The sequence below is a fragment of the Thamnophis elegans genome, chromosome 12, assembly GCF_009769535.1.
Source record: "Thamnophis elegans isolate rThaEle1 chromosome 12, rThaEle1.pri, whole genome shotgun sequence".
In the NCBI taxonomy this organism is placed as follows: Eukaryota; Metazoa; Chordata; class Lepidosauria; order Squamata; family Colubridae; genus Thamnophis; species Thamnophis elegans.
In genome coordinates, this window is record NC_045552.1 from 18,170,980 (window position 1) to 18,193,988 (window position 23,009).

General features: G+C 45.5%; 2 protein-coding genes across 2 annotated transcripts; both read right to left on the reverse strand.

The window, feature by feature from the left end:
* Positions 1–4,198: 4,198 nt before the first annotated feature.
* Positions 4,199–15,102, reverse strand: LOC116515625 (metal transporter CNNM4-like). The gene is made up of 7 exons (XM_032227752.1): positions 13,842–15,102; positions 11,972–12,112; positions 10,049–10,177; positions 8,639–8,808; positions 8,360–8,459; positions 7,122–7,294; positions 4,199–4,357 (listed from the first exon to the last, which is right to left on the reverse strand). Exons 1-7 carry the CDS (start codon positions 15,100–15,102, stop codon positions 4,199–4,201), a joined length of 2,133 nt encoding a protein of 710 aa, XP_032083643.1.
* A 4,728-nt stretch (positions 15,103–19,830) lies between these two features.
* TRNP1 (TMF1 regulated nuclear protein 1) lies at positions 19,831–22,044 on the reverse strand. The gene has a single exon (XM_032227191.1). The coding sequence runs from the start codon at positions 22,033–22,035 to the stop codon at positions 21,436–21,438; it is 600 nt and encodes a 199-aa protein (XP_032083082.1). The 5' UTR covers positions 22,036–22,044; the 3' UTR covers positions 19,831–21,435.
* Positions 22,045–23,009: the final 965 nt, after the last annotated feature.

The following is a 23,009-nucleotide window of genomic DNA, read 5'->3' on the forward strand; positions in this document are numbered from 1 at the left end:
TGCCCTAGGGATAACTGGCAACCCTTCAAAGCCGCATCTAGCTTAAGCAAACTCTCTTAACCTCCTTCCTCTTCCCTGATGGGCAAGCATGTTTTTCTCAGGATTGACGCAAATGATTTTTTTTTAAAATGTGGCTGCGTAGGGCGTGTGCTTCGCCCAAGCTCACTTCTGTTGGTATACACAGACAGAGACCAATCCATCTGAATAGTACGTAATTGGGTGTGTACAGCAAGCTGACTTGAAACAGGTGGGACGTAATGGGGTCACAGCAGAAGCACCGATGTTATAAAGTGACATTTTGCTCTTACTAATTCACTTGACACGGGTATCAGAACAGGTAGTAAGTCTTCAGAGTCCCCAGGTTTTGTTTTGAACCAAGTAGAGAGCCATGCAAGAAATGGGATTAGTAAAATATCCATGTGGATAATTCCATTCAGACTACAAGGACAAAAGAGAACAGGTGAGCTGCCAAAAACTGTCTGGCTGGGAAATTCTTAGAATAATAGCAGTTAGCAGTTAGACTTATATACCGCTTCATAGGGCTTTCAGCCCTCTCTAAGCGGTTTACAGAGTCAGCATATTGCCCCCAACAACAATCTGGGTCCTCATTTTACCCACCTCGGAAGGATGGAAGGCTGAGTCAACCCTGAGCCGGTGAGATTTGAACAGCGGAACTGCAGAACTGCAGTCAGCTGAAGTAGCCTGCAGTGCTGCATTTAACCACTGCGCCACCTCGGCTCTTCTGAATTGAAGTCAAGACATCTTAACCTTGGCAAAGCTGAGAAAGACTAGTTTAATGTATTGTACAATATAGAGTGTGTGAATGCCACCAAGCCATGAATTTGATGGAGAAGGCTTCTGATGGGTGACCCATATATCTGCTTAATCTGTTATTGGGATGATGGGTGAATTCCAGGTCTGAGCTTCAAAAGTTTTTCCCCCTCTCAACTGAATTTACTCAAGGCAGCACTTCAGATAAAGTAGACTCACCAACTGGTGGTCTGTGAGAAAATTTTGGTGGTCCGCAGAAAAATTATTTAAATTTTTTATATTGCACTAAATCAGGGGTCCTCAAACTACGCCCTCTGGGTCGGATACGTGTAATGAACGTTTATGCTGCTGCAGAGAGTCTCCCCCTTCAGGGTTTTTTTGTGTTGGTCGGAGGGGGGCAGAAATTCCAACTTGGGGTCTGCTTCAGCCTCCTGGTGCAGGGCTTTGGGCGAAGGCTGGAGGGAAGTATTGCTGGTGGCAAAGAGCCGGAGAACCTCGTTCCAGTGGGACTGCATCATGGAACTGGCTGACCATCTCAGCATACTGAGCCTCCAGGCGCTGGTACCTGGCCTTGCACTCCCGCAGGTCTTCCCTCTGCTTGCAAAGCCTATGCTCGTCGTCCTCGGTGAGGCGCTTCTGCTGAGCCTCCTCCTCGGTCAGATCCAATTTGAACTGAGCTGTTTTGCCAACTCTTTCTCATGATGGCTGCTTAGGTCCAGCAACTGCTTCCTGTTGGGGCCCTAAGGAGCCCGGGGTGAGGCAGGTGAGGAGTGGCTGGGAGGGGAGGGATGAGTAGAGGCCAATGAGGCGCCGCTTGACATGAGTGACATCGAGTTCACCACACCCACCCTGTCACATGACCACCTAGCCACGCCCACCCAGTCGGTCATTAGGCAGATCATATTAGTGGTCCGCGGGATTTAAAATTATGAATTTAGTGGTCCTGGAGGTCCGAAAGGTTGGTGACCCTTTAGATAAAGGACCCCTTGTGGCAAAGAATTGCTTGCAGATAGTCTGTTAAACGGAGGCCTGAACTCTGCAAAGGGGGACCCAGCAAATTACCTAGATAAATCTTTAACAAACCTGAGATACAAAAGTATCAACCGTGCTTTTTCAAAAGGCAGCTGGGCTGGTTTTTTTTTTCCTTGAGTTCAGTTGCCTTTTGAAAAAGCACCATTGAGACAACTATGACCTGAATGACTAAGAATCTCCATAGATACCAAGATACAGAATTAACACCGTTGAGCCCCTGAGAATGGCAAACTGCAGTAGGCCTCCTTTTGCAAGCTTTTTAACATGTCCTTCTAGATCAAGGAGGGGGACTCTATCTATCAAGGAGAACAAGGATGGTAATAGTTGGCATGATGGTCCAAGGAGAAGGGCATGGTTTAGCCCAGATTTTTAAATATTTTCATAGTTTGGAACAGTGGTGGGATTCAATTTTTTTTTTACTATCGGTTAGTTACTGCAAAATCCCCATTTCCTCCCAATCAGTTGGGACATGGGAGGCAGAGAATAGATGGGGGCAGGGCCAGTCAGAGGTGGTATTTACCCGTTCTCCAAATTACTCAAAATGTTCACTACCAGTTCTCCAGAACTGGTCAGAACCTGCTGAATACCACTTCTGGTTTGGAAAAGGAAACTTTTACTATCGGTTCGTTACTGCAAAATCCCCATTTCCTCCCAATCAGTTGGGACATGGGAGGCAGAGAATAGATGGGGACAGGGCCAGTTAGAGGTGGTATTTACCTGTTATCCAAATTACTCAAAATTTTCACTACCGGTTCTCCAGAACTGGTCAGAACCTGCTGAATACCACTTCTGGTTTGGAAAAGGAAACGTGTGCTTTGACCGTTTTTGTTTTTGTTTTTATTTTAAAGCTATTATTTTCTTGGAAGAAAACTAAAATTTCAATGCTACTAGTTGAAATTGCTGAATTTACTTTGAAGATTAATTCTATTCAAGAGTAGTTGGTAGTGGCATCTGAGCTTAAAGGTGGTCTACCTCTGGCATCCATTGATTTGCTTTTCTTGGTGTGTGAGAGCTATGCCTTCTATTTTCGAATAAAATTATTCAAATATTATGGACTAGCTAAGAGAATAGATAATTACATGGGACATGATGACATGTGTGTGAGCCTTAATATTAATAGAACATATTCATGGTCCCACTAAAATAAGACAGGGTTTTATTTTCTTTTGACTCCCGAACAAGCACTTGGCCTTATTTGGGGGGAGGTCTTATTATTTTTGAGGTGCAGGAGGCGGCGAGCGTGGTCACCTCATGGCTGCTGCTGTGTTGCAATATTTTCGGGGAGGTCTTATTTTAGCACATGTGCTCTAAAGCCCAATTGGGCTCATTATCCGGGGAGGTCTTATTTTCAGGGAAACAGGGTACATATCTTTAGGTATAGTGAAAAAATGAAGATGGCACCAATTGAATCTCTGTCCATTTTTAGGCATCACATCATCTTGATTTTTTTTTTTAACCATACTATGGGTGTCCTTTTTTTGGATATCGAATCCTGACAGAAACACATCCAAAGGATAAAAAAAAGGTTAGCAATCAATGTGCATTTTATTATCAACTCAAAAATAGAAACCCCATTTTACATACGAGCAAGTAGCATCATTTCATATGTAAGGAAATTCCACATTGAAAAATTACACATTTCTATCCAAGTAGCCTGTAGCAAACTCAAATAAATAGTGAGCTGATTTATGATAAGGAAAAGTACAGACAGAAAGGCAGACGGAAATAATTACAACCCACTTGTTAAATCGGTAGCTTTTTGAAACAGGAAGGTGTCACCCACTGCTCCAGGTATAATAATCCCCTACGCAATGAAATAAGCATGTTTTTGCTGCAGAATTATATTCTGAAATCTTCTAAAGTACTTCTTTTAAGCAGGGTCAAGCCTAAAAAATATATTCTAGAATCTTCTGCAATGAAGGAATGGCTGCCAAGTTGTACCTCATTCCAACAGAGTTTATGCAAAAATTCCTCAGGCTCAACACATGCTTGAGTTTGTTTTATTAATAAGAATGCTTTGTTTTGTTAATTCAGTACGAACTGGGAGAAGGCAAATGTCATTGCATTCCCTTTTGAACCACAGGATCAATGAAAATCTTTCTCCTCACTCATTGATATGTTAGAAAATAAAACAGCTTGTTTTAGTGGCAGTCCCTAAACCAACCAAAAATGAAGAAAGACGTAGAGTGCATTTGGGGGGGGGATAAAAATATAAGTAGACAAGAGCTTCCTCACTATCCAAATGTGGAGCTTGTCATCCTGAAGATGATAAATGGATTCTCTTGTGAGATAAAGGACCTCCAATGACAACTGGAAGGCAAATGATGGGGTTCGAGCAGAAGGCTTCCTAAAATCAGGTCCTTATATGATCTGTTTGAAAGATGTGCAACCACTCTTATTCTGGTTCAGATGTTTCTTCTCTGACCGGCTCCATATTGGATAGAGAATTGTTTGGGAAAGAGGTCAAGAGGTCAGGCGTCTTAGTAGATTCTTCAGTGGCACTGCTGTCTATTAAGGAGGTCAGTAAACAGTTCTGGTATTGCTCCTGGGTGATCTGGATTAGGAAGAGAAAGTAATTATTCAGTAACTTAGCACCGGCCAATCAAAGGCATGGGATAATTTGGAGGAAGGTGCTCCAGAGGTTTCTCCCAGCTATTTTGTTAGAGGAACCAGCCAGACATGTATTAAGCTGGCCAGAAACCAGAGAGGATCAGAAAGTGGTGACTTAAGCCTTTTCTCTAGTTGAGAAGAGGCTTGGAGGCAGGTGGACCAAGCAGAAACTATTGACTGGGTTGGTTTACCATGATTAATTTAGCTAAGGTTTGTAGAATAGCAAGAACACTTAGACTTATACGGGGGGGGGGGTGTTGCTGCTGGGGATTTGCATGGGTTTAGGCGATTCTCTAGCTAGGATTCTGCCCAGTTTGTCAAACTCCCAAATGCCACCCAAAGATGGCCATGCCCGCCATGCCCCTCCCACCCCACCATGAGTCTCCACACGGCCCGTTCATCATGCCAGGTAAGTGCAGTGCCTGCAGGGAGGGGAGGGGAGGGGAGGGGAGGGGGGAAATGGGCCTACCGGAAGTTCCAGAAATCCGGAAACGGGCCTGTTTTCCGCCTCCGGAGGGTCTCCGGAGCCCAGGGAAAGCAGTTTTCACCCTCCCAGAGGCTTGTGGGAAGCCTTCAGGGCCTGGGGAAGGTGAAAACCAGGGGTGGGTTCTTGCCAGTTCTAGCCTCTTCTATAGAAGAGGTTCCACAAATCTACAGTGCTGTTTAGAACCGGTTCCAGCTCCCTCCCCCCGCCCGTCCGCACATCATCAAGATGAAGAGCGAGAGGAGGAATTCTGGGAGTTGAAGTCCACAAGTCTTAAAGCTGTCAAGTTTGAACACCCTTGGGGGTTTTTTCTAAAGGGTTAGGGGTGCAAGGGTCTTGTAACTTGACAGCTTTAAGACTCAGAGTTTCTGAGCCAACATTTTGGTAGCTAAGCAAGAGCATTGTTAAGTGAGTTTCACCACATTTTACAAGTTGGCCGTGCCCACCCAGTCACATAACTGTCAAGCCACTCCTACTCGGTGACATGGCCAGCAAGCCACTCCCACCCGGTCACATGGCCGGCAAGCCACTCCCACAAAGCAGGCCACACCTACAGAAGAGGTTCTAAAAAATTTTTAAATCCACCACTGGTGAAAACGTACCCCCACCAGAGGTGGGTTCCTACCAATTTGGACCAGTTCGGCCAAGTAGGTGGTAACTCAGCCAGCCACCCCACCCCCCAAACCGCCTGGAACACATCTCTGAGCAAACCAGCAGTAGCGGCAGCCAGAACGCACCCCTGACCTCCACCCTCACCGTGATGCAGGAGGCCGACTAGACCATGCCCACCATGGCCACGGCCATCCAGCAGTGGGGCAGCAAACATATTGCTGCAATTTTTGAAGCCCACCCCTGCTTATATACCACTTCACAGTGCTTTACAGCCCCCTCTAAGCAGTTTACAGAGTCAGCCTATTGCCCCCAACAATTTGGGTCCTCATTTTACCCACCTCAGAAGGATGGAAGGCTGAGCCAACCTTGAGCCTGGTGAGATTTGATCTGCCAAATTGCAGGCAGCAGAAGTAGCCTGCAGTACTGCACTCTAACCACTGTGCCACCTCGGCTCATAATAAAGATTTAGCTGGAGTCACACATCAGATGAAGCCTAAACTAAATCAACAACATGCTTCATGTGTTACAAGTGTATCCACTAAGCCACTTATAGACTGGAAAGGTGGACCGGACAGCAAAGCTACCATTACCAAACTGGACAAATAGATTGCCAGATTTCTAGAGTTATGGAACCATCTCTAGAGTTATGAAACTTGTGCACAAATGAAGGGCATTGAGGAAAGTGTCAGGGTTTCAAGTGACACCCCCAACGAAAGAAGACTCCGAGGCTTGAAGTTCCTCAAAGTTCCATTTTATTAGAAATGTCATATTGGCACATCTGGAAACTTTCAGATTCAGGTTTTCCCCACCCAAGTTAAAGTCCAAGTCCCTGCCCAGCACCCAGATGTCCATCACATGGTCCAATTGGACCCCATCGCAACTGGAGATGCCTCCCAGTCATACCCCTCCAGGTGCAGGACAAAATGTCCTTGACTCTCTTAGAAAGGAATGTTATAACTATATCTCCCATATTCCATATAATCCCCCTCCCATTTTCCCATAACATTGAATGTGGTAGGCTTGAAGGCCCAATGAGCCGAAGTGGCACAGTGGTTAAATGCAGCACTGCAGGCTACTTCAGCTGACTGCAGTTCTGCAGTTCGGCTGTTCAAATCTCACCGGCTCAGGGTTGACTCAGCCTTCCATCCTTCCGAGGTGGGTAAAATGAGGACCCAGATTGTTGTTGGGGGCAATATGCTGACTCTGTAAACCGCTTAGAGAGGGCTGAAAGCCCTATGAAACGGTATATAAGTCTAACTGCTATTGCTATTGCTATTAATGCAGAAGATGGCTCCCAGGCCTGACGGAAATTTCTTTGTAGAAATATGCTAGACCTGGAGAGTCAGCCTTCCTACAAACCCACCACTATAATATTTTGCCTGTCCCTAAAGAATAGAGGAAATTGGTAAATCAAGTGAATCTTAATCATGTGCCTTAGAATTGGATAGAAGGCAACCATTGATAGAAGTGAGTAACCATTGGTTTTCCAGATGTTTCTATTGACGCAGTTGAGCAAACTCAGCAAGATCATGGGGTTCTCTTAACCCGATCTACAATCACTGGGTTATTTACAGCTTAGAATAGACTTCTGACTTACCAGAACTTGGCTCACCTTGATATACAGGAGGTCACTAAGGGCTCGGACAGTGAAGTCAGCCATATATTGCAGGCTGGTGCTGGGGAGAACCTGGTTGGTGCTGGCGCTGCTGATGTAGGCAGAACTCATCTGTTCGTAGCTCTTCCGGCTGATGCTGTTCAAACGAGCCACAGTGCTGGGTTCAACCCCTAGACATTGTAGACAAGGAGACAAGAATGGTACCCTCTCCTCTGGTTCGATCCTCTCTCCAGCTTGTTCATCGACGTTTTCTCCTATCCATCTCTCCAGACTTAGCCTTTTCAACTGGGGCATTTAATGTGTACTAAAGTGTGGTTTATTTAAGCTTCTTTCACTGAAGATGCCATGGTCCCATTCACCACCGTCTTTCTCCCAGCTTGGAACAGAACCGGATGGTTTTTCCTTGCAACAATTCAATGCATCGTGCAAACATGAGTTAGTTAATTCAATCCCTAGCACAAGAGGCTTGTGAAAATGCTGCCTTTGCCTAGCTCTTTGCCAGAGAATATTGGACAGCCATTTGTCCGAGATGAAATAAGATCTCCTGACTTAGGCAGGAGGTTGGACTAGAAGACCTCCCAAAACTTTCAGCCCTAGGATTCTATGATGGTTATTCCCTGGGCACCTTTGTAAAGACAGAGGATCAATAGATAAAGGGTGCTACAATTCAAACCAGCAGAGGGCGCCAGATAGCATTAAACTTATTACGGTCATTGATCAGCCAGCAAAAAAACTTAAATCAGGTACGTTGCTTGGAAAAAAAAGTAATAATGAACTCCCCCCCCCCCCACATCTTCCTGGGAACCCAGGGTTACTGTAAGCTTACTGTGAGCTTAAAAGATGTTTCTGTGAGCTTAAAAGAGCCCCAGCCAACTGCCTCTTTATCCTCCTCCTTTTGGTTAAGGGAGAATTTGCCTTAGAAATAACTTCAGAAGAAGAATGAATTTCTGCAACTTTCTCAGAGGTAGAACACCATATTCTTACACAGGTATCTTAGTTGCAGAGTAGCTAAAAAGTAGGATGGGGGAGATGCATCCCCCCTTTGATCATTCACTCATCTCTCTAGAAATCTAGAATAGGATGATGTTTGAGAGAGAGAGAGTTTGGTCTTGTGGTTGAGACACCAAGCTAGAAAACAGAAGATCGTGAGTTGAAGTTCATAAGTTGCCAGGGTGGAACACATCTGCATGAGGCAAAGCACACAGATGAGCAGGGAGCACAGAGTAGTGATTTACCTGCTATGGTAGACGGCCCAAGAGCCATGAACCCATAGTAGGAGAAGGGTCCATTCTCAAACTTCATGTTTTCTTTACACGCTTCTACCTCCACCTTCCCCTGTAACAGAGAGGAGGTTATAGTTGGAAAACTCTTATGTCCTGGGGGTGAAGAATTGAACTGGGCTGTACCTGGGATGTCACAGCACCTGAACTGTGCAGGTGGAGCTCCTGAGCCACCCAGTTGTATTAATGGAAAAGGCCCATTCCTGGGGCTGAAGGGAGGAGACTGCATGGTACCTGCAAGATGAGGATGAAATAATCTGCCATCTTATTCCGTTGGTACAAGTAATGGTGCGGGGAGTCCTTGAAGTTCTCATCAAATTTCAGCTCACAAATGACATCATGGTGCTTCAGCAGACGCAAGAGGTATTTTTCAGGGATGAGGGTGGGGCAAAATTGCAGGATCTCTGCGAGATGGGAAAAGGGCAGAGGCATGAGTGTTCCCAAGGACATTTTCCCAAAACTTATTTCATTAATACGATCAATCAGGTCCAGAGGTATTTCACGAGAAGAGTCCTCCACTCCTCTGCTCACAATAGAATCCCTTATGCCACCAGACTCGAAAATTTGGGCTTGAACAATCTGGAACTGCACCACCTATGGTCTGACCTAAGCATAGTACACAAAATTGTCTGCTACAACATCCTGCTTGTCAACAACTACTTCGGCTTCAACCTCAATTATACACGGGCAAACAATCGATACAAACTCAAGGTAAACCACTCCAAACTCGATTGCAGAAAGTACAACTTCAGCAACAGAGTGGTCAATGCCTGGAATGCTCTCCCTGACTCCGTTGTTACATCCTCAAATCCTCACAGCTTCAACCTTAAACTGTCTACTCTGGACCTCACCCCTAAGAGGTCCATAAAGGGGGTGTGCATAACCACCCTAACCAGCCTACCATCCCTGTCCTACTGTCCCCATTTATTTGTATTCATTTCCTTTGCCAAGGACCAGACTTTTATTTCCTCTGGGAGGATCTATTCATCGTCTCACCTTACTCCCAAGTCGACCCCTGTTCTTTAGCTGTTCCCTTCATCTGGCAACTATGCACATGCGCACACTGGGAACAGGCTCCAGCTGTTCGTCTGCCTCACTGATGTCTGCCTCTGAAGGCAGCTGATAGCTGGCATACGGCTCTGGCCCCCTCTCTGCCTCCGACACAGAGCCCTCATCAGAGCCTTCCCCAGGCTCCAGGACTGGCCCATATTCCTCCCCAACCTCCTCACTGTCCGAATCTGCTGCCAGCTCTGTTGGCTGCTGGCAGGTCACAACATAGGATCAACACATTACTGTCAAGGTGCGTAAGTACACATGCATGCAGATATGTAAATTGGGGAGGGGGAGAATTACAGTCACCTTCAAAGTAAAAGCAATGGTGTTGCATTGCATGTATGGCATACACTAATTTACTTTTGAGTTCTAATGTCTGATTGAACTCACCCAGGCTGGGCAAGGACATTTAAAGGACTGGATGTGGCCTGGTGGTCGTCAAATGCCCTAGACGTTCTGAGGATACATCAACTAGGTAAGAAGTTTACAACTTTAGTTTGGCAAGATTCTGCCCATCTGGGTTAAGCAAATAGAGGATTGGACTCCATTGGGTTTGGTGTGTTGGCTTTGGGTTAGTGCCTGATGTCCTACCTGTGGAGAGAAAGCGATGGGCAGCCAAGAGTAATTGTTTGGAGATCTTTGTTTCGACTTCATAATCCCTGAAAGCAGAGAAATCCCACTTCCTTAGGCCAGTGACTTTTCTTTTAGATCGATTGTCAACTGCAAAGGTGAAAAGCAAAGAAAAAGTCACCTACATATTCATGCTGGACAGTTATGCTAGCCACTCCCCCTGTTTCACTGAGCCCCGCCAGGGTGGATGTTGTCCAGGAGATGCACTTGAAGTAGAGAGAACCAGATTCAGGAGAATCTGTCCATCCAGGAGATGGACAAGGGGAGAGAACCAGATTCAGCTCTCCACTCAACCATGGGTGACTTTGGACCAGATACGCTCTCAGTCTAACCCACCAGCTTCAAATCCTATCAAGTCAAATCTTTATTACAGTCTTAGACCAACATAAAAGTGTGTGGGGGGTGTGTGTGTGTGTGTGTGTGTGGGTGTGTGTAAAGCTGTGAGAAAACAGCGAGAAGATATAAAAGATGTAGGGATTAAAAAGAGAAAGCATGTTTCCAAACAAGAATCTAAAAGGAAAAGTGGGATAGAAATGCACTAAAATAGAAAATACAGGGAATTGCATTCCACAGTCACAAATATTATTTATATAGAGTGTCCTGATGCGAATGAGGGCTGATAAAGCTTCATGTGGAGGAGAACCCCTGGTATTTTCCATGGCACGACAAAACCGCGCTAGTCAAAATAGCAGTGATAAAACCGCGTCGCTAAAGCCACAACGTCATCACCGCAACGTCATCACCGCCGCGACAACAGCGCGGCGGCAGAAGGGCGCTTTAAAACAGCGTGGCGGCAGAAAGCCGATTTAAATTAAGGTAAGGGTTAGGATTAGGTTTAGGGGTTTGCTTTAGGGTTAGGGTTAGGTTAGGGTTAGGGTTAGATTTAGGGTTAGGTTTAGGTTTAGGGTGCTGAGTGCTTCGGAAGGCGCGGATTTGCCCTCCGCGGTTATGTCATCGCGGTAGGGTCGCGTTTTTCCTTAGCGCTTCGGACGGCGCGGATTTGCCCTCCGCACTTATGTAGGCGCGGATAAGGGCTTCGCGGTTTTGTGGTGGAACTGTATTTTCCACCCTGTTGCATCAGTTTTAAGCAGTTCCAGCTAGACTGGAGGGAGGTGTTAAGAGAGGGTCTAGTTTAGAATCCTTGTGGTGGAGAAAGCAGCAGAAGCCTGACCTCCCACAGAATCCTTGAATTCTTATCTGTCCACTTGCAAGGGAATGCAGTTAGTCTGGGAGATTCTTGTAACATAGGTGCCTAACAATAAAGCTTCTATTCACAAATGGTTTTGGTTGCTTGCTCCTGGGAGTTCTCTACCCTCTATTTTGCTTAATTTTACATCTTTTTTTCCTCAACATGCCTTCTGAAGATACTCTCTATATTACATAAAGAAACTATGCTCCTGCAGCAGCTTTGTTTAAAGAAGCTGAATCTAGGGTGTGCATAAGCCTAACGTCCCTGTCCAACTGTCCCCATTTATTTGTACCAATTTCCCATGTTCCTATTCATGTTTATTCTTATTCCTGTTATCTTGAACATGAGTGACAAACTAAATGAATGAATGAAAATAAATAAGTTTCAACCTTCCTAAAACACCTCACCCTTCAAAAGTGAGGTGCAGGTGTATAATCATACAGAGTTTCAAAACCAAAACCATTTGTGGAAGAGAAACCAATAGCATCCAAAGCAAGAAGGATGGTGTAGGATTTTCAAAGACTAATAATGTTTATAATGAAAGTTATCAAAATCTTTATGCAATAATAAACACACTAATCTTTAAGGTCCCACAAAATGTATGACTGTTCATATAGAGTGAGATGCTGTCTGTTGGTCTCCCTCACACATATGGATACAACTATTCTCTACAAATACTTAAGAATAAAACTAACCATAAATATCCGATTCATCCACAATTTCAGACTTGATGATTTCTTCAATGACATCCTCTAAGGTTACTATGCCCACCACTTCAAAGACTTGTTCATGGTTAACCTCATGCGTCTTTTGGACAATGGCCAGGTGAGACTTACCTGTGGGACAGATTAAGTTATTTTGTTGTTATCAGAGTCACACCAAAATAGCCCTTTAAAAATAGAATTCTGCTTTGTAAAATCTAGTAAAGGTTATGTCTGATAAATAACCTATTTCATGTCACCTTGCTTCACAGCTAGGGGCATGAAAGCTCAGTGGTTAAAGACGCTGAGCTGATCAGGTGGAAAACTGAGCTCCCATTACTTGCTCCAACTCCTGCCTACCTAACAGTTCGAAAGCATTCAACTGCAATTAGATAAACAGGTACCATTCCGGTGGGAAGGTAACTCTGTTCCATGCACCTCAGCATATAGTCATGCTGGCTACATGACCACAGAAATGGGTTCAGACAATGCTGGCTCCCTCAGCTAAGAAACAGAGATGACATGATTGTCCAGTCATGTCCTGGAATCGGACATGATTGGACAGGGGAAGCATTTATCTTGGTTCACCGACAAAAGGGCGAACGACAAAACTGCGCCTGACTAACTGCGTCATCAACAGGGTGACAACAGCACGGAGACAGAAGCACGCTGTAAACCCTAAACCTAAACTTAATCCCTAAACCTAAACCTAACCCCCCTAAACCTAATCCTAAACCTAACCTAAACCTAACCCTTAACCTAACCCTAAACCTAACCCTAATCCTAACCCTTAACCTAACCCTAACCCTTAACCTAACCCTAAACCTAACCCTAAACCTAACCCTTACCTTAAGTTGAATCGGCTTTCTTTCAACGCTCTGGCTGTTGTCGCCGCGTTGATGACGTCAGCGATGCGGTTTAGTCGGGCGCGGTTTTGTCATTCGCCCTTTTGATGGGTCACGCTTTATCTTTACCTTTCTGGTTCAGGGCAGGGGTACCTATTGCCTTACATATTGTCTTATAACAGTTTATACAAACTCTTGCTTATGTCTTGAACATAGAAGGCATTTTGGATTGAGATTTTAGACCACAGGTGTCAAACTCGATCGCATCATATGAGGTCTCGTGACTTACCATGACATTTTTTGTCTTTGTGGAACCAGGGTGGATGTGACCTACATGTGACACATCCAGCCTGTGGGCTGCCAGTTTGAGTGGCCTGTTATCTCTCTCTAGTCCTGTTCAATAATTATAGCATCAAAATGATGAAGAAATTCTACTGCCAATATACATTTTACGGGGAAAAAATTGCTACTCTTAATTTACTTTCCTATTTTATTACCAATGAGCTGTGGTGACGCAGTGGTCAGAGTGCAGTACTGCAGGCTACTTCTGCTGACTGCCAGCTGCCTGCAGTTGGGCAGTTCAAATCTCACCAGGCTCAAAGTTGACTCAGCCTTCCATCCTTCCGAGGTGGGTAAAATGAGGACCCAGATTGTTGGGGGCAAGAGGCTGACTCTGTAAACTGCTTAGAGAGGGCTGTAAAGCACTGTGAATTGGGATTTAAGTCTAAGTGCTATTGCTATTGTTATATATGTTTTTCTCCTTATTCAAACATAAAGCCAAACTATTGAATCTTTACCAAACTTTTAGGAGAGGGAGACGTGGGATCATGTGAGCAGGAATTGTGGAAACCTCCAGAAAAGTTTATTTAGCTACCTGCACGGAGGTAGTTGTGTGACTGACCACAACTCCTTTTTTAAAAAAAGAGTAGGACAGCTGCTTTTGCCTGTCCTAAACATCCCTTAATTGTTCTATTTTATCAACCATCCCAAAGCCGGTATGAAATCCACTCTGTCATTACCTTTTTTGAATTCTTCAAGCACAGCATCCAACCTGGTAGTGTCAGAGACATAATGGATTGGGTGGTTGTAAAAATTGGTGATTGTCTTGAGTGGGGTGCAATCATCTGGATCAACAAATGCAAGATCTTTGACATACAACATGTCAACAATGTTCCCTTTCTCATTCTTGTAGATTGGGATACGGGTGTAGCCACTCTTTAGGATCTCGGTCATTGTATCAAAGTCCAGGATGGCATTGCTGCTGATAAGGAAGCAGTCTTTTAATGGCGTCATGACACTTTCCACCGTCTTAGTCCTCAACTCCAGGGCTCCTTCGATGATATTCAGCTCTTCTTTCAACAAGTCGTTATAAGGCTGAGTCAACCGAAGCATCTCCATCAGTTTCTCTCGGTTGTAGACGGTGCCCATTTCTTTCCCAAGGAAGTAGTCCAAGAGCTTACTGATAGGGTAAGCGACTGGGAATGTGAGAAACATAACCAACCTGGTGATGAAAACAGTGTTGGCACCTATTGCCAAACCATGACGGGAGGTGATGGCCTGTGGAAGGATCTCCCCGAAGAGGACGATGGAAATAGTAGCCATCACAATAGACCAAATGTTTTCCCCAATAACTGTGTCCAACAATATGGTGAGAGAAGAATTGACTAAAACGTTACCCAGCAGCAGAGAACAGAGCAAATAATTCCCCTTTATTCGGAGGGGTTCGATCTTTGTGGCATATTTCCTCTCCTTGGGCGTGCCACAATTTTTCACAATGCGCAATTCCATAGGGTCAAGGGCTATGAGGCCTAGGGTGAGGCCGCTAAAGAGCCCTGAGAGCGCCAAGAGGGTAATTACTATAGTAATTTGAAGCCAGAGGGGTAGCTGCAAACTTTTGTCCTCTATCACTCGGAGCAGCAGGTGACTCTCCCTGAGCAGCTGGCGTGATCTCCCATGATGATCCTGAAGGCATATAATGTAGTCCTTGAAGTGGATATTCTTCCGCAGGATCTGGACCTTCACAGAGAGTATGGCGGAAGTATTTTGCACATCGCCGAGGTACGGCTGTATCAATAAATCGCTTGTTCCTTGAGGGCAGACTGAAAAGTTCCTGATAAAAGTACTCAAGGAAGTCATCTCCACAAACCGAATCCTCCGCCAGCTGAATTTGTGGATTTCTTTACCATAGATCCGAATGTGAATCAGGCTTCCTTCCACCACTTGGGTCATGCCATCTTCCAAAATGATTGTCTCGTCCTTGCTACTATTCTCCACCCTCATGCCTATAATTACAGTGTCATTAAGGGATGGTGCTGCCTTCCCAGCAATGGCTTGCCAGAGGAAGAGGAAAAGAAGCATAAGGTCTTTTGGAAGCATCAGTACCAGATCTGTGACCCAATCGCTTCCTTTCTGTCACCCACCAAAACACCTCAACGGATCAAGTCCATGAAGGATTACCTTCATTTAATGTATCCATGGATTCCTTCCAGTGACTCAATAAGCCACGTACTGAACTGAAGCTGTAGATGTCACAAACCTATCTTCTATGCAGATCCGCCCACCTCATTTGCATTCTACATTCTTACCTGGCGACTTTGAATTTCAACATTATCAAAGCCTCTTGTACTAGATTGATTCACATGTGAGTTGAAGGCACCAGAAAGCTCTGTGTTCTGAACGTGTGAATGTTGTATTTTACAGAAGGGAACCAGTTTTATGAGGACCAACATCTCCCATAAGTTGATGTGTAGTATGTGTTATATTTCCATTGTCTCCAGTTAATGATACTTTCATAGAAATGGACTTCTGCCTTCCTGGTGCTCCATTATACGTTCCTCTACTTCCTTCCCTCTATGAATCTCTAGCATGTATACACTGTTGAAACAGCAACATCTACGCTGGCGTGGGCATGTTGTGAGAATGGCCGATGGTCGGATTCCAAAAGATCTCCTGCATGGAGAATTAGTGAAGGGAAAGCGACCCAGTGGGAGACCACAGATGTGATATAAGGATATCTGCAAGAGGGATCTAAAGGCCTTGGGAATGGACATTAATAACTGGGAAACCTTGACCTCTGATCATTCAGCTTGGAGGTTAAAGACGCAGCATAACTTCCTCCAATTTGAAGAGACACTCGTTCGGCAGGCAGAGGCAAAGAGGCAGTCCTGGAACTAGCAAAATCTGGGGGCTGGGCAGGGGACAGAATGTATCTGCCCTCAGTGTGGAAGGGATTCCCACTCCCGAATTTGACTCTTTAGCCACACCAGATGCTGCATTAGGACCTTTCCAGAGCACGATACCATCGTCTTTTGAGACTGAAGGATGCCAATGAGTGAATGACTTCCTTCCCTTATTTTGCTAGATGGGATATGAAACATTACTGCCAATTACTGCGAAACAATATTTCTCAACCTTGGCATCTTTAAGATGGGTTGATTTCCACTCTCAGAATTCTGAAAGTTGAAGTCCACCCATCTTAAAAGCTACTAAGGTTGAGACATGCTGCTGTAGGCAATGGGTCTGTGCTGGTATGGAGCTGGTCTCCCTTTCTTCCAACATATAGTATAAAAAAATCCTAGAATCCTGTACTGATCCATTCTAGAGCACTGACCTAAATTTCTGGATTTACCTCCTTGATTTCCCCGACACCAGTTAGATATATTTTCCAGATCTATCTGGAGATCCTGAGACTTGATTTGATGACTTTTTTACACCCAAGCATAGGACCAGAGATGGGTTCCTATTGGTTCACACCAATTTGGGCGAACTGGTAGTGGCATTTTGGCCTTGGTCGTCCGAACCGGTAGCAACCCAGGCTGGCCACGCCCCTGAACTAGTTCCCCGGTCGGCGATGCCATTGCTGGCATGTTTTTTTACTGGGTTTTTTCATCTTCTGCACATGGGCAGAACTATATACTGACAACTGTGCAAAGTGTGCACGAAGTGAACTGTCAGCAACTCACCCCTGCATGGGACCTTAACCTCCCTTTGTAATCTATATAAAATCCTGGCAATTAAACCCTCTGTGTTTCAAGGCCAGGGAAAAAATGCAGCTGAAATGGATCCTTTTCTGTGGTTCCACAACCCTTTTTGGCTCTCAACCTTAGCCCAAAGCTGCATTTCCCCCTAAGTTCTGACCAGTTCTGGCGAACCAGTTGTGAAAATTTTGAGTAGTTCAGAGGACCGGCAAATACCACCTCTGACTGCCCCCGCCCACATCTATTCCCTGCTTTCCGAGTCCCAGCTAATCGGCTGGGTCTTCTTTTGTTGCCCTCCACAGGAGAACGGAGCTGGAAAGCAGGTTACTGGGGTGGGGAAGGAATGCGGATTTTGCAGTGTCCTTCCCCTGCCACGCCCACCAAGCCACGGCCACAGAACAGGTAGTAAAAAAAATTGAATCCCACCACAGCCCTATAAGTCAGCATTGAGTCTGCTGCTAAATCTTAATTAAGATTGAATGGAGAAAATGGTCTCCTCTTGTTCTGTACATTGCATTCTTGTTTTTCATCCCTGCCGACCATTCATGTATGCCATCCCATCTAAGCAAGATACCAGATTTTTATTTCCATTTACACACCAATGTTGCAGCTTTTTTTCAAGCACCCAACAACGCCTTTGCCTACAATTTAGTCTGTAATGGTGGTGGTGCTAAGTATTTTTCCTCTCTCCTATTTCTGTGAATCTAGCTAAAGCGCACTCCAATTTGGAATGAGGCTACTCTGGATTTCCCATGTGTAGATGAAAGGTATGAAATGCAAACTCCTTTATTCTTCTGTTGAAGGCTTCTGGAGTTCAAGGAGGTACTTCAGGCTCCATGGGTATTCATGTGATCCATAGGAGCCCTCACTCATAACCCAAGTTCTTCTCCCCAAGGTATCACCCTGTGTAAGATTTGCTTTCCTTGGCATCTCACCTTTTTCTTCCCACTTCTGATGCAATATCACAGACAATATACAGTGAAAATATATTTATTTAGGTACAAATAAATGTTTCTTTCCAGTGGATGCCTATGCTATAAAAAAAGCATACATTCATTGCAGGAGTTATTATCCATCAGAAACGATGGGACCCTAAAATTATACAACAAACAGCTGTCTCTCTCTATATATAAATCAGGAGTGTCCACCCTTGACAATTTTAAGACTTGTGAACTTCAACTCCCAGAATTCCCCAGCCAGAATGGGTTGGCTGGGGAATTCTGGGAGTTAAAGTCCACAGGTCTTAAAATATGATAAGGTTGGACTTCCCTCATGTAACTGAAGCTTTTACTTGTACTCCCCCAGAACAATTTTTGTAGGGGGGCTTCCCCCCCCTTTTTTTAAAAAGATATCCATCAAAGCTGCTCAAATAACTTAAGGTTTTTTTTCCCCACAAAAGATACCGTTGTAGGCAACAAAAGGCATTCCTGATGAAATATAATGAAGCAACAAGAAGTTTTCCTATCTTTTTGACTCCGGAATATTGCAGGCAGACAGCTCAGAACAGATGTTAATCCTCCCTCAAAGTACATTTGAAAACTCTGCCCACTTTTCTTTATCCAATCTACTTTTTTACTCTATAAATAAAAGCTGTTTAACAAGCCATCTGCTGGACCAAAAGGCTGGGCTTTTTTAGGCTGCGATTCTATGCCCACTTAGCCGGGATTACAAAATGTCGAATTCTACAGAATTTAATTCTGCATATACGTTTTAGTATTACATGGATTGCTGTGGGAGAATTTACTTAGCACGGTCAGCTAAATATCTAGCAGCTGTATTTACATTGCATGTTTAAGTTCAGATAGCTTAGTTTTTAACTCATTTTCAGTGTGTTACATGAACCCAGCCAGTTAAATGATTCAATGTACGTCAACCCCGAAAAAAAGATAAATCCAATAACCAAATTAATTATGGTGGTGAGTCCATCTACTGTTAAGCTCCTACGCTGTATATTTTCAAGAAGAAAGTAATATATGCTCAGGTAATAGACATTCTTCAGGGAAAACCTAACTTAATCAGAGAATGTGGTTTTTTTGGTTTCATTCTAGCATATATAATTTTGAGTCAAGGCAGCATTTAATTATAATTAATTCCTACCCAGGATTTCCACCTTTCATCACCATCTCTCAGTCCTATTCCACTGCCTTTAATAAAATCTGACATGCAACCTTTAAGAGCTATTTTTTTTAATGACATGGGTTGTTTGCATGTCCTAATCCATGGATAACATCACCAAAGTCCAAATCAACTTTTCCTCAAGTTAGCGTTCTCCAGATAGGTAATAATCAGAAGTTTTAAAACTTTTTGAACACTGATCATAGTACTGCAACTTATGTAATACCAGTAATTTTCTAGACAGGGAAACAATATTTTTCAGGGAATTGCCAATTAAACTTTTGCAGGGCCTTTCTTTTCCCTCGATCAGCTCTTCCTGCTTCCGTACTGCTACTCACCCCACACGTGGAAAAGGAATACAGTGAACAATAAAATGCTATACATCTGTATAGTTTTGATTGCTGTCTAAATTAGCACGACTGTCTCGAATGCAAAAATGAGCCAAATTTTAAACACTTGTGTTTTGGGAATTGGACTGGTATATGATGCAATTACCACGGTTGCTGCTTGCGTGCGCCTTCAAATCAGTGCTGATTCCTAGCAACTGCCTAGATGAGTCCCTGCAGTTTTCTTGGCAAGATTTCAGAAGTGGTTTGCCATTGTCTTTTTCCCAGGGCTGAGAGAGAGGGACTGGCCCACATTTGCCTCTGTGCCTAAGGTAGCACTAGAACTCACTGTCTCCCAGTTTGTAGCCTGGGGGCCTTAACCACCTTACCAAATTGGCTCTTATATTGCTTAGACTGTACAAATATCAGTTCTAAAGTGATGGAGTTACCCAACCGAAACTTAGTGGGGCTTTTCTCCAAAAGCGTTTTTAGGATGGGCTATTCATGTTTTGAAAAACATTTCAGTGTTCAGCTTCAAAGAAACAGTGTGTGTGTGTGTGTGTGTGTGTTTGTGTGTGTGTGTGTGTACACCCTACACCCCTCCCCTCAAGCCTGCTAAATAAAAGACCAATGTTGCAACATTTTCTGCATATTGTGTTTCAGATTAACACACTGCATGAATTCAAAAGACCAAGAAACTTGTATTGAAAGTGTAAAAAAAAACAGTCCTAATCACTTAATTCTGCCCATGCACATACATTTTTCATTTATGTCAAAAAGAATCCTATGACTGTCTATCAGCACATAAGGGCCTGAAGGCATTTAAAGCTACTCTTTGCTTTAAAAATCTGGCAGAAACATACAGCTGTTTCTGGTCTTTCAGGCTACCTAGAAGTCCATCAGTATTTCTTCTCCCTGGATTCCCACTGAGTCAAGCAACCTTCAACAGTGGCCATGATGACTAAGGATTCAGAGAACTGATGCTGTCAGAGAAGGATGGACTAAAAAGCATTCTAAGAAACACAGATCAAAGCAAAGCAATTGTTGTCCTGCTGATTAGAAACTAGGGTAACCTTATCAAAGCAAGTCAGTGCACAATCCACCTTCTGGCTGTTTCCAACCTCTGCTTCTCAGAAGCTACAGCTAGATAACTGCAAAACTGGTGTTTGTGTGAGGGGGGGGGGAGAGGGATGAGGAGAGAGAGAGATCTCAATTTACTAAAATATGTTGTTTATGCCTGAACTAATTTTAGGGCTTTTGTTCCTTTTAAGTATGTTGGTAGAATTGCAAAACAAGGTTGACAATTGTGTGAACATGAACTGACCTAGCTTTTTAAAATAACAACAATAAGAATGATTACTGCTTTTGGGCACATCATCAATCCTCTGCGTTAAAAATGTGAACTCAAGTACGGAATATTGCAAAAATGGTTAAAATAATTTAACATATCAAGCTAGGCAGATGAACATTGGAATTCATGTCATCTGGCAAGCATCTCCTCTACCTAGAAAATTTAGATATAACTTGAATTTCAATCACAATATTATTTTAAAAGAATTATGTTGAAAAATAATTGGAAGGTTTCCCACACCACCACCCTAAAATATATGCTCTGCATTTCATTTCAGGGCGCTAATTTCAAATCCACACAGGATTCATTCATTCCATAATTTATGGATAATGTGAAAATTATTGATGTCCCTGTACTCTTTCCGATATTACTCTAGGCTATAAAACATTTCTCCAACCCCATCCGTTTGCTGAATTCACACAAGACGCTTCACCGTGAGCCAACAAAACGCAATTGTGGTATTCATGTAACACGCCATGCCCAAAGAACTACTAGATGCTGGCTTAATATGTTGGCTTGATGTGTAGCATAAACTAAATCTGTGGCATCTATCAAACTCGAGTTTAGCAAAGTCTTAACAGGCTGGGCAGAAGCCAGTCCGCGGAAGATGATGGGCAGGCGAGCAGCCACCGGTTAATGCGGTTAGAGTCACGAGCATCGAAGGGAAGAACAGCTGCCGCCGCACAGTCCCCATTTCCAGCAGCCTCCCTTTCCCCTTCCCGAGCGGGATCGTTCCAGGTTTGGCGCGCGATACGTCCATCAACCAAACGATCAGAATAGAGCTGGAAGGGACCTTGGAGGTCATCTAGTCTTTCCCTGTCGCCTGCAATCTTCCCGGGGACGCTCACGAAGCGCCGGCTCTGCTCTTCCGCGGCTCCGTCTCGCTCCGTTCCGCCGTGCCGGGCAAACTCCTCCGGAATGGGGATTCCGGCGGCTCCGGGCCGCCCCCTCGCCTCATCCGGCAGGCCGCCCAAGGCACGCAGCTGCTGAGGGCCAGCGCCGAGGCCAACAAGGCGGGCGGGCGGGCCTTTTTGTAGCGCCGCGCCGTCTTCTTCAGGCGCTGCCCGTGCGCCGTGAGGTGAAGCTCGGCCTGAGCCACGCCGCTGCCCAGGCGGCCCAGAGTCTCGGCCCGGGTGGCCATGCGCAGCTCGGCCTCGATGAAGACGCGGTGCAGGTGCTGGACGCGGCTCTCCAGCTCCGAGACCAGGTGCCGCCGGCCCTCCGCCTCCAACAGCCGCCGCCGGGCTTCCGCCAGCTCCAGCGCGCCTCGCACCGCCGCGGGCAGAGAGGCGGCGGCGGCGGCGCGCACTTCCAAGTCCCGGCTGCTCGCTGCAGGAGCCGCTGCTGCCGCCGCCTCCGCCACTTTCGCCGGCTTGGCAGCCTCCTCGGCTCTAGGCGGCTTCAGGGCTCGGACGGCAGGAGGCGCAATCCCGTAGCCGGGCATGAAGGCTTAGCTCCGGGAAGGGAAAGGGAGCGCGTCGGTGCTTCGGAGCCCCGATGGAGATGCGCGCCCTCAGGGCGTCTCTTGGTCCAGGCGGGGAGCTCGTAGCCTTCCTACCGGCGCTCCGCGAAACGGTTTGCGGGAAGGGAGCGGCGGGCGCGCCACTCCCCGCCCCGATGCTCCAAGCCAGGGTGGAATCGTTTGGCAGCAGCGGGCGCGCTCGCCAGCTCTGATTCGCAGCCAACAATCCGAGATCGCCTCGCTCAGCTCAGGTCTGGCCAAGCGGGCTCCCGAAGGCGCTTATAAGGGAAAGCGGGGAGGGGCTGAGAGATGCTTCGCTCAGCCAATAATGGAAGCGGCCGGAGCTTCGTCCGTCTCTTTAATCCCCGCCTGGCATCTGTTCGCCCGCTTTCCGGAGCTCATCTCGCCTCTCTACCCGCTCTGCCGGCTGTTTTCTGTGGTGGTTAGTTGCGAACTCGTGTCCGACCCTTCGCCACCCCTTGAACAACGTTCCTCCTGGCCTTCCTGTCCTCTACCATCCTCTGGAGTCCATTGAAGCTCACTACTGCTTCAGTGACTCCATCCAGCCACCTCATTCTCTGTCATCCCATTCTTCTTTTGCCCTCAATCGTTCCCAGCATGAGGCTCTTCTCCAGGGAGTCCTTCCTTCTCATTAGGTGGCCAAAGTATTGGCGTTTCATCTGGATTTGGCCTTCTAAAGAGCAGTCAGGGTTGATCTCCTCTAGGACTGACCTAGAGGTGGGTTGCTCCTGGTTTTACTACTGATTTGCTTTGGGCAAGCGCAGAAAAATTTACAGCGAACTGTAAATTTGCAGTACTAAGCAACATACTGGCAAGATGGCCAGAGAACAGGTTCAAGGGCCTGGCCAGCCTGGATCTCTCCAGTTCTGCAACCCAGGCCAGAATACCACTACCAGTTCGGCTGAACCAGGCCGAACTGGGAGCAACCCACCTCT

Excerpts from the sequence above, each read along its gene's own strand:
- LOC116515625 (XM_032227752.1), bottom strand. The coding sequence starts at position 15,102 with ATGAGGGTGGAGAATAGTAGCAAGGACGAGACAATCATTTTGGAAGAT. Across the intron at positions 12,113-13,841 it reads GCTTGAAGAATTCAAAAAAG|GTAAGTCTCACCTGGCCATT; the intron begins GTAATGACAGAG and ends TCTGTCCCACAG. Across the intron at positions 8,809-10,048 it reads CCATCGCTTTCTCTCCACAG|AGATCCTGCAATTTTGCCCC; the intron begins GTAGGACATCAG and ends CCCATCTCGCAG.
- TRNP1 (XM_032227191.1), bottom strand. The coding sequence starts at position 22,035 with ATGCCCGGCTACGGGATTGCGCCTCCTGCCGTCCGAGCCCTGAAGCCG.